Here is a 13,349-nt window from a genome sequence, read left to right as displayed (position 1 = left end):
ACCCAAGTGGCTTCTAATTTGAGGCATTTCCTGGGGGACTCGAAAAGTTTTCGTGTTGAATATAAGGCAATTCGAGTGAGAAAGATTTCGCCTTTATTTTACTTTTCTGTCAGCTGCCTATTTAAAAAAGGAGAAAATGTTAAACTCACATAAATTTTTCGAAGTGACTGCATGGGAAAGTAATTTCTGAACTTTATCTTTTATACAACGAATATTCTTCTGTGTTAGAAAACGGTTTGAATTTCAAATGACTTTGGCGTGAACAAGTGTCGTTCGACTTTATAAAAAATCGCTTTTCAATGATTTCCAATTGTTTTTTTTAAACCCACCTCAAGATAGAAGTGAATCCTCTCATAATAATTTAACTATAAATTTTGAAAATTGGTGGATGAAATGATCTATAAACAGATTTTACCCCCAATGCTTGCCCTCGCATTTGACCAATATTATACATCCTATCATTATCCTTTCAACGGTAAAATCCTTTTGTGTACTGTATACTCGTATTTATATTTTTGTTGGATATGCTGGCGGACATCCTGCTATTCAGTTTAATTTAATCGAATTTTTTTGCGGAAAGCTCCAGATCAATAGAAAATTGCCTTTTTTAATTTCGTTGAATGAAAGGAATGGGCGGAAACAACAGATACAGGTTTTTTTTTGTTTCGTTTAAATGATCATGCTACACAGTTCCTTCGTGAACGCCAATGTGCATGAACGTAAAACCAAATTAAAAATAAATTAGTTCAACAATCAGGGATATTATTTAGGGATTAGTGTGATAAATAAATATGTGATATTGGGCAAAAAAAGTTTATTGTAAATTTGTTTGACAAAAATTATGGATCCAATACTTTTTTTTATTTACACAGACATGTTACAATATGGTCTAAAAAAATGATAAAAAATAACCATTATCTGCGACTCTAATCTCTGAAATTAATTACTTTAAATTTGACTTATCATTTATATATTAACAAAATTGCAATTTTTTTTTCTATGGCCACTTTCTACGACTGGCTCTTTCAACAGGATAAAATATGATTAGAAAACGACCAAATACTTGTGTGTTTTGTTGCGTTTTCTATACTGTTTTCACTTTACATTTATTGAAGTAACAGAATTGAGGAGTGGAGACAATCTTACGTGACAAGCAACGTTCAAAATTATTAAAATGTCATTCAATCTAATGGCAGATTGGTAGTTTTCCTTTTAAAACAATATCGCGTTGATTGAGCCTTGGCCTACACTTATTTTTGTATAAAATACATTTAATAATAAAAAATTTAATCTTCAATGATTAATATTTTTGTAGTGCATTTTATTAACGTAAAATTTGGTTATTTCAGTGGCGTCCGTTATTTTTATAAAATAGAAAAAACTCAAATGGAAAATAAGAGTCTTTTTATAATGCAGACTTTGTTATTTGGAGTTAATACTGAAAATCAACCACAGACATCCTGAAAAAAATTGCGATTTCTTGAATACATTACATATTAAATGATGCTTTTCTCTTGCTTATAAATCTGACGGCATTCCCAAAATGTATGAGATTTTTTGAGAAGCTATTAGGTAATAATAACAAGCGTTCTTCTTCTTCTTCGATTCTCTTTTGTAACAATCGCGCGAATGATAATTGAATCACTTGAAAATGGCAGATAATATCTCGAATCTTAGAAGCAAAAATTTCGTGAATGGAGAAATTTTATCTCTATTGTGAAGAGTCGTCATGAAACAAATGTCTCATGAAATAAAATTTCCAGGACATTTTTTAGTTCTATCCATCTCAGAAGTTTATAAAACATATTTAATTATTTGAATAATAATTGATTGACGTAATTTGTAACATGTTACATTGAGAACTGTTTATTAAGCCAAATTTGACGATCATAATTAACCAAAATATACTGAATGAACTAGTAATTAGTTTTATCACACATTTGATTCTGTATTATATAATTACTTCCATTGGAATACTATTTTATTTCAACGGACGCCCAAACATTCAATGAGGGTAGTATACAAATGTATTCTATAGAATTTGTTAATATAAAGATCAATATTAAGGATATTTTCATCTTTAGAAGACTCAATTATTTTCCACAATCTGCAATTGATGAATTAAATCGATAAAGTTTGTTTTGATTGCTATGAAGGTAACATCCTTTATATTAATATTTACATTGATCATAATCATGCAAAAATAATCAATTTCTAAAATACTAAAATTGTTCGAAAGTCATTGGGGGTTACGGGGAGAATAAACAAAGTTTTCATTTAGATGATTATCACAGTCGAAATAGACACTAAGAATAGCAGTTCAGTTCAAGGCGACATCGAATTGCACAAATATTGAAACAATTTTTTATTTACCACGATATTTTTTTATACAATTAAAAACACTCACGTTAAAAGGTATATTGCAGCGAAAAGAAATGAGGCGATGTTGAACTCGTTTCGACTGCCGAAACTTTTCACTATAACAAAAAAAATTATAAACGTTATATACAGTGTGATTCGGTAGGAAATGCGTATTGCATAACCCTGGAAAAAATCCAGTCACAAAACGGATCTTGATAAGATTAATTAATTAAAAAATATCAAATGAATATATACACGCTCTGGTGTTATTAATAATAATAAATTATATTATTTCTCTGTTCTAAAGCATTTGTTAATAGAAAAGTATATAGGATATACAAAATTATCCTCTACTGTCTATTCAGAAGTACCTAAAGTTTATCGAACTGAGCCCTTTGCCTCATTTTCTTTTGTAATTTGTTTCCTTTGCACTTCTTTGGTTATATTATTAGTTATACAAAGTTTACTTACCCAATAGAAGGGCTTCTCTTAGTGGTAGAGATTTCGTGTGTACGACACTTTCCCTGTCTGATTCATATAGTAAAGGTGTCATTGAAGCTACACATTTCACCCTCATCGAACCTCCACGGAAATGGTGGTTACCCAATTTGAATTTTAGACCTAACACCGATGATACCAAACCTCGCGAATGTTGTTCGTCGGGATATGAAATTAGTGCGTCTTGTTTTTGAATCTTTAAAAATAAAAATAATAATTTCTTTTGCTATAAATAAAATTATCCATACAATCATCAACATTTTGATCCAAGAGAAAGTAAAAGATTCGTAAATAGTATTTACCTGCTGTTCGTTTATATACCAATGCAAGATAGAAGCAGGATGACTTTTTCCTGCTGTACAATTTAAATTTATTTCATCTCCAATTTGATATTCGTCTTCTACACCTGATATAACAGGATTTTCAGTTGGAAGAGCTGGAACAATAAAACAGCGATATTTGTTTTTTTTTTTCGTTCAAATTAAATATTAATCGTGTCGTCTACAAGAATATCTCAAATTACTTTTGGCACTCCCTTTGTATATACACATTTGTGAACGTACATTTTCCATGACCCGACAAGTTGAATACAAAGAATCTTATGTTTGCTGAGAACATTTGTGCTTTACATCTTCATTATCTGAGTTACTTAGTTGACGTTCCTTCTCTACCTAGATTTACACTATTCGCGACACATCTTAAACTTTCCGTTGTAACGGTATCCATAAACAAGCAATAATCCAGAGTTATTTGTATATCAAACTAATAAGCTTGTTTAGGTAAAAATTATTATTTGTTTCGGAAAACATTTATTTGGTCCAATCTTAGGGGAATTAATTAATTGGGGATTGAGGTGTGTTGGATAATTCCTCTTTCAAAAAAAAAAAAATGATTTAATTCTTAAGATTTAAAACTAAATATTCAAACTGACACGTCTCAAAGTATTGTTGCAAATTATATTTGAACCTACCTACTACTTCCATTTTTGCCTCGCTCTGCGCTGAAGCAAAAGATGGAGCCTCTGCGGATACTTCACATCGAAATATTCCGGTACTCTTCCAATCTATAGGTCTTATTACAACTCTTTTGCTATCGGAACGACTCATCTGAAACAAAATAATTATATATTTTTCAATTTAAAAAAAAGTATCTACAATTTTTTTGAGAAGATACCATTTGAAACTCATATTAAACAATCAGTTTAAGATTATCATTTTATTAAATTTAGATTTCAAATTGTCGGTTTACCGTTTAATGTAAAATAATGTTGAATGTTCAATAATACCTTTATAAATCACCATTTACTGTAATATAAAACAACAAATCTGTATTCTAGATATAAAAAAATAGAATATATGAGAACATGCCCCTATTACTGAAGGGAGCAATTTCATTCACTGTATTATTCAGCTGACAATCATTTAGAATGACGCGGTATCAATTAGCAAAATAACACCAACGTAAAATAAATTAAAAAATCCTAAATCGAACGTGATTGCATCTGCGGATTTCATTGTTCTAAAATAATATTATTTTTATTTTAAAATGAAAACGTAATCAAGACTCATTCATTTTTCTATATTATCAAATTGATGCACTTTCATTTTGAATGGAATATTTTAGCTTTCATTCCATGAATTAGCAGGATTCTTATAATTCGGACGTAACTTCAAAGTCCCCTCGTATTACATGCATAAAAATGATTTTTTTAGCCTTACTTTATTTATGACTGTATCTTTTCGATCAAAATGATTCTTTAACATGCTATAGTAATCTCGAGCTATATTCACGTCAACCCGATTAATCATTTACTAATTTTGTTCCGTCATGATATTTGCGAATTAAAATGTTTGATTCAATATTTGTTTTTGTGGAATCGGACCTCGATTCCAAAAGTAACGAAAACAGAATCTCACATCGTGATGAATCAATTGATATTTAAACAGTTTATATACTTACGTCAACGTGAATTCCATCTACTTCGAACCAATTAGATTGAGGCCTTTCTTTCGGAACGAATCTATAGAATTCCTCGTGATCCTTATACCATTTAACGGAATATAAAGTATCATTACCTAAGTCGTATTCACATTGTAACTGGGCCGTTTCCCCTGGTACCCTATATTGAGGTACGTTTACACGAACCCATTTCAGTCCAGCACCAGATACAAGTCCTAGAAATAATTAACTGTCTATCTCAATTTATTAAAACATTCCCTATGTGTGCATGTTTGTGTGTGTGTGTTTTTTTTATAAGAGGGGGGAATCCTTTTTACGGATTCCAGGCATAGGTGGTACGCCTGAATATGTGAGACTCGACTCTGCGGCGCTATTACCCCTACTCACTAAACCCTAAACCTCTTATCTTCTATCCTCTCATCCCCCACGGACCCGCCTTTTAGGCATTACATCGCAGAGGGAGGAATTAGCTGCTGCTCTTCCTTCTGGTAGCTAAGATTTTATATCTTCTTTCTTCTAGTGGAAGTCATTCGCTCTTCTTCTTTCAATGGTAAAGGTTCCTTCTTTCATCAGCTAGAGCTCTGAGTGGCAAAGTTCCGGAAATGACACAGACTGCTTCCTCCGATATTGTGCGGAAGGCGCTGGCTACTCTTACAGCATTTAGACGATATACTGGTCCAGCCTTTCTCCATGACTCCTGCAGCTCCAGCGCATCTGCCCAAATGGATATTCCATAAGTGAGCACCGACGTGACAACTAATGATAATAGTAGTCTTCTGCTCTGCTTTGGGCCGCCGACGTTAGGCATCAGTTTTGCGAGACTAGCTCTTACTATCGATGCTTTGGCACTGACGTGTTCTACCTGCTGCTTGAAGTTGAGTCGGGCATGAAGCATCACTCCCAGATATCGGATATACGGTTGTGATGTGATTTCTTGTGTACCGACTTTCAGCTTGATGGTCTCTACTGCTTTTCTGCTGCTAATAAGCACTGCCTCAGTCTTGTACTTCGCCAGCTGGAGATTCATTTCGTCCATCCATTGGTTGATTCTGTCAAAGGTGATGTCGAACATATGGCTTATCTCATCAAGATGTTTGGCAACGATCACGACCGCTACATCATCAGCGTACGCTATCAGTTTGACGTTACTTGGTAGTTTCAGTCTTAACAGTCCGTCGTACATGACATTCCACAGGAGTGGGCCTAGAACAGAGCCCTGAGGTACACCTCCTGTAATATCGTACTCCTTAGGACCATTCTTCGTGTCATATTTGAGAACTCTATCGGTAAAGTAGCTGGCTACTATCCTACACAGATGTAGGCTAGTGTTGGCTAGAATATGATGATATACGTTTGATTAAAGTGGATTGTAAATGCTCTGGTAGAAAACTTTGGAACCGAGGAAACATTTATTGTTCAAAAGTAAAATTTTTTTCATCCAAATGAAAAGAGTTTTTGCAAAACAGGAAAGATTAGGAAAAAATAAAATTATAGGTAACGTTACAAAATTCAAAAAGATCAAATAAAAAATAAAACTGCACTTCACAACTATAACGCATAGTTACTTTAATAAATTTCTTGAATTTCTTTTAGAAACTCACCATTAAAATTACAAATGCAAATAAACAACCAGATGTATATTTCCATTTCGTGAAAGAGCCTTCTCTCTAATGTCCAAAAAACGTATAAAGAGATTCGCCAATTAAAACGGGATCATTTCAAAAACACTCATCGACGTTACGTGCGCCATTGGGTTGAAAACTTTCATTTTTAATGAGTTTGGTGACATGTGTAGCTAATGACTGTACCATTTGCAATTTATCCTGCTGAGAGGAATGCACCTTAAGACGTGGTAGGGAATGTGATCGTTTTTTGACGATCTGCAAAGGAATATTTGAATTAAATTGGGCGCTAACTACAAATTATTAAAAATACTATACGTTTTCTATTTATATGCTTCAAAGACGTATTACTTAGAAATAAAAAGTTTACCAAGATACTGCTCAAAGTTTTTTATTATTGAAATCACCACACATTATTGAACGAGGAAACTTAAGGGAATACAATATTATTTAGATTACAGTTGTATCATTGCATTAGATCACAAAATTACACGAATGATACTAATTTTTTTCAAAAAAAATCAAAATAAAAAGATAAAGAAAGAATTTCAAATTAAAAGTGACTCAAAATCACGAATATATCTATATAAAATAACGCCAACATTCCTGCAGCTAAATTGTGAAAATATACTGATAGAATGTTCTAAAAGGAACCAACTATTTGACTTACGACTCTTTTGATCACGTTGAGTACGTCGAACAAAAATTTCTTGTAATTTGAAACATAACAAAAAAAATGCAATATTATTAAATCTGTAAATAGTATTCTTCAATTTGATGTTAATTTCTTCATATTTGAGTTAGTTACACTTTAATTAAGACATGCCATTGGAAAGTTTTGCAGACTGAACCTGAATAAAAATATATAAGGACTCTGTCCCTATAACCATATAAAAATAAAATTCTAGCAATTCCTTATTCTTTTTTATAATTACAAACAATTTATTAGAAATCAAATTTATGTAGAAAGAAAAATGAATAATCATCGTTTTAAAATTACGATAACCTTAAAATGTAAAAAATTAATTAAATCCAAAATTTTAAAAAATAATATAAAAAGCCAATACTAACCAGCGCTGTTTTTAATTTAGTCAAAACTTGATATCAGATGACAAAAATCAAAAGCAGAGTTAAATCTATCGCTCACAAACACGCGAGAAACTTTTTCAATTTCAAACTCGACGAGAGTTTTAACTAACTTTACACAATTTTTTCAAATTTCCATTCGCGTATATATCGCCCGGTACGCGGAACTTCACTGACAAACTCCCGTGTAAGTTTGCCAGCCGCTAACTCCTTTTCCACCATTTCCCAACGTCGTCAAATCCATGCGCAAAAATTTTCCTGAGCAAATTTCTTTTTTAAAGATTTCTTTGTTTTTTTTAATGAAGATAAACCAGTTATAATTTATACAAATATATCTGTTATTTAGAATATAGGAAGCAAGCATATTCTTACGATAAATCAATCCATACGTTCATGCATATCTATTCCAGATCTACAAATTCCTTGTTTAATGGGAGTTAAAATTTATTGAGCTATAATATCGTGCTTACAACAAATATTAAATAGAAAATTGTTTTTCTTATTATGAGAATAACATATTAATCTTTGAATTTGTGGTAAAGAATACTAAAGATGAACAAAGGAATGAAATAACAATAAGAGACGGATCAATCGATAGGGATTTTTGATTTATAGTATTTGCTATGAATACAATGTTGTACCTAAATTGAATCCTTTTATACTATTCTATAGAATGGGGAGAATATGGAAGGATCGAATATTGAAACTTGTCTTTATTGTAATATACAGTAGGGCCTTTTTGATTAAGTGTCATGAATCATTTACTCAAATTTCTATTTCTTCAATAATTCGTCAATATATTTTTACACCACGGAAATTACTGTAAAATTAAAAATTTATCGGTTGTATATTCCCGCGTGACGTTGTATTGGAAACTCCATTTTCTAACACAGATGTTGATTATTATTGGAGATTTTTTTACCTTAAATAATTGTTGTATTTACGTTTTAAGTGCTATTTTTGATATTACCGCCTGTTTCACGCTGAATAGTCACTCAATATAAAGGATCCTATAAATTATGTGTTAACAAACCACGAAACACAGAGCAGATACGGCTAATTTACCCACAAATTGCCTGTCACTAGAGTCTGTTTTTCTTTTTTGTTTTCTTTTTTTATCAAAGATTGATGATAGCCTTCAATCGTAATTATTTTCCGTCTATTTTGACTTCTGGTTTGGGAAACACGAGTTAGTAGTATTTAGTACTATAATAAATTCATTAAATATTTTATCTTGAATTTGAAGCGACAATGTAGATCTGTCAATACAAATTTTTCGTGTTGGAATAGAGAATCAAAGTACGTGAAAAAATTGACCAGGTGCCATTTTTCTTTTCACCCGTCACCGGTCGACGGGGCTTGTTTCTGAATTAATAACGCGGAACATTAGAGAGGTTATTAATGAAACGTCAGCTTAGAAACTGTAATAAATTAGCATAAATATGAAAGTAATTGTGGATGAAAAGCAGAAGTATTGAAATGGATGTGTTTATGTCACACGATTGACGTTCTTTATAAATTGAATTACTTAGCACTGTGCCGCGATTTAGCTCGTATTCAACAGTTCCTGATGGAATTGATTCCAAGGGAGTAGTGCTATACATTTGGAAAAAAAAATGAAACTTTGTCAAATAAAAGTTGTATTTGTATAAGTATGCATACCTAGGATAAAAATAAAATGACAATTAAACCTAACAATAATAAATTCCATAAAAATTCTATAAATAAAATATTTTACAACGTCGAAAAGAATATTTCTATGAGAATGGATATTTCTTTGTAATGTTGTTGTTAGTTTATTGAGGATATAGGAGATACAAAAAGCAATAAAACTTAAGGATTACGATGAGTTTAAAACCATAAAATTATTTATAAAGAGCGGTATTTGAAACAAAATAAAATTAAGTGAAAAGGATGACAAAGAAGCGGTTCTTCAACATCAATAAACAATTTTACTAACTAAATATGATTAATACCACTTTTGGTTTATTTCACCTTTTTTTATGATTCCCGTGTCCGTTCTGGAAACTGCATAACGCGTTTAATGAAATTTTTTGGGGGCTATGGCATTCACACATTCTGTTATTTGAAACTAAAACTATTGAAATGTCTACTGCTCCAAGTTGAGGGCACGTTCTTCTTTATAATATGTACAGTTTTTAAACAAAAATATTCAAAAAACACTTAGTTCAATTTCCTTATATAAAATCAAAATGTATTTTCTTGCAAGGTACAAAAATTAGATTTAACACTGCACTTATTAGATCAATTAGCGTTTGTTTCCCAACTTCAAGTAGTCAATAAAAAAAAGAACGACTATACTTTGAAAATAATAGTTGCTTTTTGAATATTTTGCATTCTATTCGAGCGTTTAATTTATACTTTTAAAAGTATTAATTATGAATTTTCTGCATCTAATTAATGAAAAACTTCTTAAGTACTTTTTATATCTCCTCAATAGAAGAGATTTTCTTCTTTCTAACTAAGAGATTTCAGTACATTATAGAAAAGTAATATTCTACATTCTTCTAAAAATTTATGTAAAATTACGAAGCACGAATCTCAAGTTAAAGGGGTTTGTACTGTATTCAAATGATTAAAAAAAAACTATGTATAATAAAATTCAAGTTGTTATTTAGTCACTTCCAAATCACAATCAAATAATATTTCTGCATAGACAGAAGCTGCGTGAAATGTATGTGTGTAATGTAATGCTTCGATTTTTATTACACTGCCGATAAAACTGAATGCTATGAATACTGAAATGTCATTGATGTATATTAAAACTACATTCATATTAAACCATATTTTTCGGTTTGTGTTTTTGTAATAAAAAAAATTATTGTTTCCAAGGAATGAGTTGTTAAAATATTTATTTTATGATGAAAGATTAAAAAATTGATTACTGAACTTGTGATATTATTTTGTCTTGGACTCTGAGCAAAAATGAATTCTAGTTTTTAAACATTTATTTTATATATTTTTGGTTCTTAGAAATATTTATTTAAAAGGACTATTATATTTTAATTTATTGTTTTTAAGTTTTTAGGTAACACATTTAAGACACATTGGTGCAGTTTGAATGAAAGGCCGGTATAGGCTTGATTTTATGACCTCAGGTACTTGAGTTGTAAAAACGTCTGTTTAACCAAAAGTACAAACAAGCACTATGGTCTTTGTTCAAGAAAACATGTGTTTTACTTAATATTGTCTAGAGTTGGACCTTGAAATGAAATTATATTTTTTAAATAGTTGTTCTGCGACTAAACTCTGTCCTGTGACGACTCTTCTCGCAAAGTGATTATAAAAATAAAAGATTCATAGTGATTCAATATACAGTGCTTTTCAGATAAAAGTATCCACCTTTAATAACTTTTGTAATACTGGTATTTAGAAAAAATCCAAAAACACGTCAATTTATGTTGGAAGGGGCAAGCATTATGGCTTATTTAAACTTACTGGAAAAGCCACCCCCTCACCCCTAGCAGCATCCCCTTTATTTTTTTAAATTACTTTTCATATTTTTTATGTAAAATTTGGATACTCCTCTTTGAGCTGATTTCAAAAATGTATAATACTTGTAGGTTAAAGTGGTTAGTTTATGAGATAAACAATTTTTCTTTTAAGAGCACAAATTTTACTTATTATTTACTTTCACCTTATTTGCCTGTACTAAAATGGGTTGTACAACAGTTCAAACTCTTTAATCTTTTTAATTGTGCTATTTATTATGAAGTTACAATAAGTGTTCAAAATGAGTACCATTCACTTCCATACAATGGTATAATCTATTTTGAAATGGCTCTCTGACATTGCTTAATACGGCTGGATTTAATTGTCGACATTCATTTTCTATCCTCTCTCGTAAATCATCCAGAGATTCTGGTTGGGTAGCATAAACTTTTGTTTTTAAATACCCCCATAAAAAGAAGTCTAGGGGTGTTAGATCCGGTGACCTAGGTGGCCACTCCATCATCTGCCCCCTTCTACCTATCCAACGAGCGGGGAATGTTTCGTTTAAAAATTGTCGGACAGGCATAGCATAGTGTGGGGGAGCTCCGTCTTGTTGAAATACCAGTAAATCTTCGGAAAGGTTATCATCATTTTCTATTATTGTTGTAATACGTGGGTCAACCCCTTCCCTGAGTAACTCAAGATATGATTCACCATTTAAATTTCCGTTGATGAAGAAAGGTCCGACAATGTGGTCACCTAGGATACCACACCAAACGTTTAACTTTTGGGGATGTTGTGTATGGAATTCACGCATAATATGTGGATCACTTTCAGCCCAATATCTACAATTATGCCTACTTACTAAGCCATTTAATGACCATGAGCATGAGCAACTGTAGAAGATGAAACAACGATCGCTCTACTTATTGTTGACAACGATTGGGGTTGTTGAGCCTCTAAGCTGACTTGCCCTAAAATTGCCACTTGGATTGCTTCGTTATTTACGAGTCCCTCTCGCTTATGCACTTTATTGCAAACAGACCCTGTTGTGGTAAATTTCTCCATCAGTTGAATTACATACTTATGAGTTGCATGTCTTCCGTCATGTAATTCGTTAAATATTCTAGCAGCAGCTCTTGCACAAGTATTATTTTGGTAGTATAAACCTACAATTTCAATTCTTTCTTGCAAAGAGTAAACCATTTCAGAGAAACAAAATAAATAATGTATCAAATTACACTATCAATAGTGACTACAAATTCTAGTTGACAATGTCAAACTTTAATAAAAAGTAGAGTTTTTTGTTGTTTGGATTTTTTAAGTAGAATAAATAGCACAGTTAAAAAGATTAAAGAGTTTGAACTGTTGTACAACCCATTTTAGTACAGGCAAATAAGGTGAAAGTAAATAATAAGTAAAATTTGTGCTCTTAAAAGAAAAATTGTTTATCTCATAAACTAACCACTTTAACCTACAAGTATTATACATTTCTGAAATCAGCTCAAAGAGGAGTATCCAAATTTTACATAAAAAATATGAAAAGTAATTTAAAAAAATAAAGGGGATGCTGCTAGGGGTGAGGGGGTGGCTTTTCCAGTAAGTTTAAATAAGCCATAATGCTTGCCCATTCCAACATAAATTGACGTGTTTTTGGATTTTTTCTAAATACCAGTATTACAAAAGTTATTAAAGATGGATACTTTTATCTGAAAAGCACTGTATATATGAAAATCACGAGTATTTATTTTAAGTTAAAATATATAAATCCTATCCATAACTTCCTATATTTTGTTTATGTAATTTCGTTTGTATTTGAATAAAATTGGTATGGTGAAATTTTGTCCGTTAATCTTTCAATTTTGATAAATAATTTTCTCTTATTCCGATGATCCATTTATAATAAGTAAATCAAACTCTACTTTCAAAACAGTTTTGAACTAATCCAGTATTGTTGTCCAGTATTTATTTAAATTATATTTCAGACAGCATATTATTAATTCGTACTTATATATTTGAACGTAATCCCAAAACAGTCAACTTTCCAAAACTCCATGATATATTTACGCGGTTCATGTTAACTGCTTGCTAAAATATGTGTCCTTTGATACTAGGGAAGTTGTTCAAAATGGAAGCATAACGAACCCTAAAAGTTCGTAGAACAATGGAGAAACAACTACTAATAATAATTTGCGTTTGTCACCGAATTATGTTATACATTATTCATAAGATATTTCAATAAGAGCTCCTCGATTTACTATTTAGATTTCAAAAACAAATTTTCAAGCGAATTTGAAGAAATAACCGCATAAAAAAATGTAATTAACAATCAAGTAATAAGTCGCCATAATAATAAGCGAGAGTTTAAGT

The 13,349-nt window shown here is 31.2% G+C and overlaps 1 protein-coding gene across 1 annotated transcript; it reads right to left on the bottom strand.

Annotated features, from left to right (window-relative positions):
- Positions 1–799: 799 nt before the first annotated feature.
- On the bottom strand, positions 800–7,721 carry LOC130893673 (cell adhesion molecule 2-like). Its single transcript, XM_057799951.1, has 7 exons — positions 7,512–7,721; positions 6,420–6,698; positions 4,819–5,033; positions 3,830–3,965; positions 3,162–3,295; positions 2,833–3,055; positions 800–2,477 (listed from the first exon to the last, which is right to left on the bottom strand). The coding sequence occupies exons 2-7, from the start codon at positions 6,463–6,465 to the stop codon at positions 2,404–2,406; spliced, it is 828 nt and encodes a 275-aa protein (XP_057655934.1). The 5' UTR covers positions 6,466–6,698; positions 7,512–7,721; the 3' UTR covers positions 800–2,403.
- Between the last annotated feature and the right edge of the window lie 5,628 nt (positions 7,722–13,349).

The sequence above is a fragment of the Diorhabda carinulata genome, chromosome 5 (genome assembly GCF_026250575.1).
Source record: "Diorhabda carinulata isolate Delta chromosome 5, icDioCari1.1, whole genome shotgun sequence".
NCBI classification, from domain to species: Eukaryota; Metazoa; Arthropoda; class Insecta; order Coleoptera; family Chrysomelidae; genus Diorhabda; species Diorhabda carinulata.
This window is presented reverse-complemented; position numbering and strand designations above follow the sequence as displayed.